The 6,149-nt window shown below is 32.5% G+C and overlaps 1 protein-coding gene across 1 annotated transcript in view; it reads left to right on the forward strand.

Annotated features, from left to right (window-relative positions):
• The window catches only part of LOC106469927 (kynurenine--oxoglutarate transaminase 3-like), a 40,267-nt gene extending 35,772 nt beyond the window's left edge, over positions 1-4,495 (forward strand). Inside the window, exons 11-13 of the mRNA XM_013930449.2 lie at positions 1,624-1,697; positions 3,799-3,885; positions 4,322-4,495. Coding sequence (XP_013785903.2) covers positions 1,624-1,697; positions 3,799-3,885; positions 4,322-4,387 — 227 coding nt within the window. The 3' untranslated portion in view covers positions 4,388-4,495. The remainder of the gene's footprint in view (positions 1-1,623; positions 1,698-3,798; positions 3,886-4,321) is intronic.
• The last annotated feature ends 1,654 nt before the right edge of the window (positions 4,496-6,149 follow it).

Genomic DNA, 6,149 nt, shown 5'->3' on the forward strand with positions numbered 1-6,149 from the left:
ATTCAAATGTATATATAAAACCTAAAAAAATTTTGTTTCATATCCTCCACGTGCAAAATTTTTAAAGGCTTAGCAGCCTACGATCAAGCAGCAACTGAGTACAAAGGTCGTAACTAGATGAGATAATTGTTTGCTTTACTTCTTTATTTACTGTTCTATGTTTTAAGAAAAATATGTTTAAGAACTTATTTCAAAATACCAATGATCTATATACATATATAATGTATAATAATTGAAATGTGACTGTATTTTACAAAATACTAATCGACTAAAACACAGCTAAGACAAGTTACTTTGTACAGACCAAAGGTCACTTTTATGTTATTAGATACGGTAACAGTGCACTTGAGCCGCGTCATTTTAACTTCTGCATTATTAGCCAGGCACAGGTGAAAGGTCAATATAATAAAAATTATAAATATATAATGTTATGAGATTTAAGCTATTTCGTCTAAACATTTTTGTTTTCGTGTTATAATTTGTGTTCATTTTAGAATAAAAGAGGCATAATTTATGTTTATTTGTGAAAAAGGTAAAAAACAGCAACTAGATAGTCTGGAAATTTTTGAAATAAACAGAAGTCTAAAACTAAATCCAGAAAAAAGGCTCTAAATGACCAAACCAACTTAAGCTCCTCCCAACTTTTCACTCCACTTGCCTCAAGGTGAATGTTAAGGCTACTTCCCGTTCTTCGTTTAAATTATATATATATAAATAAACCTGTTTACACACCATTTTAATGATATATATATATATAAATGAATTATTGTTTTAAAGTTGTAAATTATTTATTTTATCGTATTCTATTTTAAATTATAAATAATTATTAAATTAATTGTGTTATCGGGCTTCCCCAAAATAAAATAAATAAATAAAAATAATAATAACAAAGTAATAATTTCACTACTCCTGGATCACTGGCAAAGCAAATAAGAATATTACATAACGAAAGGAAAATGGAAGAATGCATGGCGTAAAGAAGATAAAATGAAAAAAAAATGAAACCTTATTTTAGCCATTTCAATCTGAGCCATCTCTGAAATATCATTATCAATCGTTTTCAAGACGGTTCCTTCATTCAAGAGTAAACATGATTGTACAAGTTTAGGTAAAATAATCATTGTACAAGAATATAAACTGTCATGATTTGTAAACCATGTCCTCCTGTGCTTATTCATAACGAAATGACGTCAAGAAGGCTAAAACAAAAACACAACTAGAAGCAATAACACAAAGCAGATGGTAGAGGCATAATAATGTCAATAAACATCTAATGCCTCCTCTGGGTGGGCATTCCTCACTGACGTATTTCAGCCTGTACCTGATGATGCCTTTACTGGCGAAACCATGGTCGTAATAAATGAAGTTTTTGTGAAACGAACAATAGGGTTTTGTTTTTTTCTTCAATTCTATAACTATGGAGTTTCATCAAGTACCAATGGTTTCAAAATCAAGTATCAATTATTACTTTAGCGATGTACAAAATATAATATATAAAATGGGTGATATTATATTTGAGTATACTTTATGTATATTAATTCCTAAGTAATATGCCGAGTGATGTAGAGAGCAGTAAAAGTCTAAAACAAATTAGCTTAATACCAGCATTATAATATTTTCCAGTCCTAAAGCTAAATTTCGATGGAATTCAAGAATCAAAGGACTATAAGTTGGTGAAATGGTTAGCGAGTGAAAAGGTAAGTAATATTAATACATCAAATATTATGTCATTGTTATAATGTGTTCCATCATTGGGCCAGTTCTTTTAAATTAATCGGTAAAAATAATGTGAAGTTCAGTGATCATTAAGGAATTAGTTTATTTATTCAATAATATTTTTCTTGACTGGTAGGCCTAACTTCTCAAAGAAATTTCAAAACTAATGATATACCTAACTCACAAATAAAGCTCAAGTCACATACCTGAAATATTTCCATGCCAATCAATCGAAAGAACAACAAAGAAAGACTATGGTTGACTAACTCATTGACGAACAGACTAAGTCACCAACTGACACTGAACTGATTAATCAATTAATATGGCGTTTTTATATTCTACTCTACCTCACCAAGCCTAAACTTTCATGAAACTTCTAGACTTCACACAATTATTACATCATGTAGAAAATCTTCTAGTGAACTAAATAATACCAAAATGTTTAACATATAGCCTGCAACAGTATTGTTTTAATGTTTCGCGTGCTTATTTTGTTGATGCAGCAGAAAAAAAATCAGTTTTTGGAACGTTACTAGAGAGGGTCCAGTACATTATATTAAAATGATTTTGATATCTATGTCGTAGCTAAAAACAAAACTCACTATGAAGGTTTGGAGAAACTATTTTACGATTTTGATATTGGTATATATATTTGTTTTTACATTTTCAAGTAACAAATACCTAAAAATATCAGAAAATTACTCCTCATCCAGTTCTTACTGTCCCCAGTGGCTCAGCAATATGCCTGCGGATATATAACGCTAAAAATAGGGTTTTGATACCCGTGGTGAGCACAAGGTGGTGTGGATAAGATTAGCAATTACAACCAAATACACTCTGGATGTTATTTATCTTTCTAAAGGAGCCAAATAACTCGCACATCTCAATGTAAGCAGGGTCAAGTGATCATGCAGTTGTTTTGCGAACATTTACCCGACTGTCAGTACAGAAGTAGAATAATCATTTTGGTGAACTCGTACAGTTCCAATTATTGGTTATAACAGCTTGCACTCTAAACGCCATTAAAGATGTTTTCCTGTTGTCAGTTGAGATGAGAAGTGTTTGGACTGATTGTTGACTACCGTCTGTTGATTAAATCAATCTGTTCCATACAACACTTGTATGTTTGTCCAACCTCTCGGTCAGTGTCAACTGCTGGCTATTAGTTTTCCACAGTGAAAGATATTATTAAAGATATATTTTCACCTCTGAAAGCTGTAGCAGCATTCGAATTCAAGAAGCCTAATGTTTGGGATAAAAATCATCAAGATCGCAGACCTTTTTTTTTTTTGCTTTTGTCACAAATATTTAGTGTATTGTAATATATTTTCCTTCTTCATCGCCATTATTGGTAACGTGATGAACTTCAAACTTTCGATAGCAAAAATTGGCTTAAGCCTTAAATAACAATAACATAACACAATGTTTAAGGGCAACAAGGGATCTATTCGTCCATCTAAGCTGTCTCATCCTCTGAACTAAACCAAAACTATTAATATGGTTATTAAGCTTTCTCTTAAACGCACTTAAATTCACTGCCTCTACAACATCTGAAGACAACTTGTTCCAAAGGCCAACCACCCTGTTAGAGAAATAATACTGTCTTAGCTGAAGATAACTCCCACCTTGCCAAAATTTGTATTTGTTTCTCCTAGTCCTACCGTTCTCGCCATTAAGTATGAAAAAAAGATGATGCATCAACACTTTAAATTCCTTTAATACCTCAATCAGATTCCTCTAATTCTTCTTTTTTTCAAGAGAAGACAATTTCAGAGATCTTAACTTCTAGTCGTATGAAAATCCCTCCATCACAGCCACCATTTTAATAGCCCTTCTCTGAACCCTTTCCAGCAATTTAATGTCTTTCCTAAGATAAGGAGTCCAAGACTAAACACAATACTCCGGATGTGGCCTAACCAGTTAACCTCTTGCTTCACAAGCACTTACTGTCGTGTTTCTCCTTTGTATCTTATAGATCCTTGTTCTGTAGACTAGCTGTATTATAGTTGCATTTAAGAGGTTTAGGAAGGTACACTCCTATATCTATGCATGTATATACGTATATGTGTGTGTGTTTTGCAGAAACTTCAAGGTCTACCATTCAGTGCGTATTTTAGCGAAGAACATGAAGCTTTGGGAGGAAACTTTATCAGATTCTGTTTTATCAAGGTAAATTAAAGAAAAAAGTAAAATAAAACTTTCTTCTTGATATTATTGTGAAATAATCTACTCTGATATTTCAGTTTGTGTAAAATTTATTTTTAAAAGAAAGATATGCATTAGAAATAAAATGTCAAATAGATAAATTGCTTGTAAAGACAAATATTTAAAGCCAAAATTTCTAGTTACAATTTAAAATAAATATTTCAAATTAATGTCAAATGTTGGTGTTCGCTTTGAATTTACCTTAAACTTGCCCAAGGTAATCTACATGTATCAGTTCATATGTGAATGAAAAGGGATGCTAAAATGAAATTTAATAATTATTTGCCGCTTTTGATCCAATGAGGTTAGCTTAATTAATAAAATACATTCTACACACTAAAGTTTAAACATGTTAATTTTTGTAAAGAAGAATCCGACCTTCTATTTTTTCTTTCATTAGGATGAGAATACATTAGAGAAAGCTACCCAGATAATTCTTGACTTGAAGAAATATCTCACTTCTTGAAACTTTATGTATGCAACTTTTTTAGCAAGGATTCTGAAGACTGGTAATTTTACCATGAAGTCATTTAGTAGTAATTTTAATTTTCTCCCCTAATTCTAATACATTTGAATAAAATAATTGTTGTGCATTAAATATATGTACTTGTATGTTTTGTTCTCTATTATTCTGTTTATTCTGAAATGATTTAGGTAAAACAAGTAATTCAAACACAATTTGCTAATTGTAGATTCTACCTCTGTCTCATGGATGTAATGAAGCCTGTGTAATTATAAATGACTGGCTATTTTTGTTCAAACAAGAATACACATGAATTCGTGATGATTTGAAACTGGTTACGTTACAACATCAATTGTTTATTTGTTTTGAAGTTCGCGCAAAGCTTCACGAGGGCTATCTGCGCTAGCCGTCCCTAATAAACAGTGTAAGACTAGAGGAAAGGCAGCTAGTCATCACCACCCACCGCCAACTCTTTTACCTACGAATAGTGGGGTTGACCCACGTACCGCAGATCCGAGCGCCCTAACCACCTGGCCATGCCGGGCCTACAGCACCAAGGACAATTCCCAATATGTTAAGCTTGTGTTATATTCGGTTCTTGCATGCTATTTAATTTTCAATTGTAAATCGTTGTTCATAGCAGGTTATAGACTTTTAATGGACTGCAACTGCTTCTTGAACTAAAACGGACGACGACGTTTGGGCTTCTATACAGAGACCTTTTTCGACCTGAAGAAGGCCTCAGTATAGAAGCCCAAACGTCGTTCCGTTTTTGCAGTTGCAGTCCATTCTCAAACCTGCCATGCCTAAAAAAATTAACCCAAACAGCGGGTGTTATATATTACAAACCATAATGCCTCCATGGACACCGATAAACAATCATATACAAATAAAATTAAAATATAAAGTGTCTAATGAGAAAAATGTTTCTCGATCTGTGAATATAAATTAATCTTAAGTACAAAACTTTCTAATCACGCGGTGAACGTAAAGATCGGCGAAAACTACCAAATTTTCAAGTATTTCAGTGTGTTGTCTTTTGTGAGAAATACAAAACCTTCTAATTACAGGATTGATGTTAATATTTGGAAAAAGTGAAAAATCATTTAGTTTTTCAGTATGTGTGAAGGATATTTAATTTTGTGAGGAGCACATAAACCTTAAGTAGACAGTAAAATTAGTCTAAATCTTTTTGTCAAATTCTTCAATTCAAGAGGTTTTAGCTTTACCATAATGTTAATTATTTATCTAATACTAAAGCATATCAAAAGATCGATATTCTAAGTTTTGTGTTGTCCTTGGAACTACAAGTTTCTTTGTTGATTATGCATAAGTTTATTGCCATGGTTGTGACATTTCTCGACACTGGAACTTCTACCGTAAAAAGTTTCTCCAAATGACTAAGTTCAATCTTAGACTACACATTTATATATACTGTTACGTCTCCGTTCGTTAGTTGATTTTCCGCAACTTCGTTCCCACGAAACTTTAGCGACACAAGTCCTTTCTTAATAAAACTGGTTTATTCTTTCCGAATATAACTTTACCGATACACTTATTTTCAACAGTCGCTCTATAACAAACGTTTTAAGAACGAACGTTAACTTCAACAATACTTTCTGACTGCAGTTCAATTACTCACTACCTACACACATTCTCCCGTCATCCTCTTATATATATATATATATACCAGACTACCCTATATCTAGTAATCTCCCGACAATTCCCTAAGGTTCGAGGGAACGAGTGGCGTGACACTAGTCAC

This window comes from Limulus polyphemus, unplaced genomic scaffold (assembly GCF_000517525.1).
Source record: "Limulus polyphemus unplaced genomic scaffold, Limulus_polyphemus-2.1.2 Scaffold3727, whole genome shotgun sequence".
NCBI classification, from domain to species: Eukaryota; Metazoa; Arthropoda; class Merostomata; order Xiphosura; family Limulidae; genus Limulus; species Limulus polyphemus.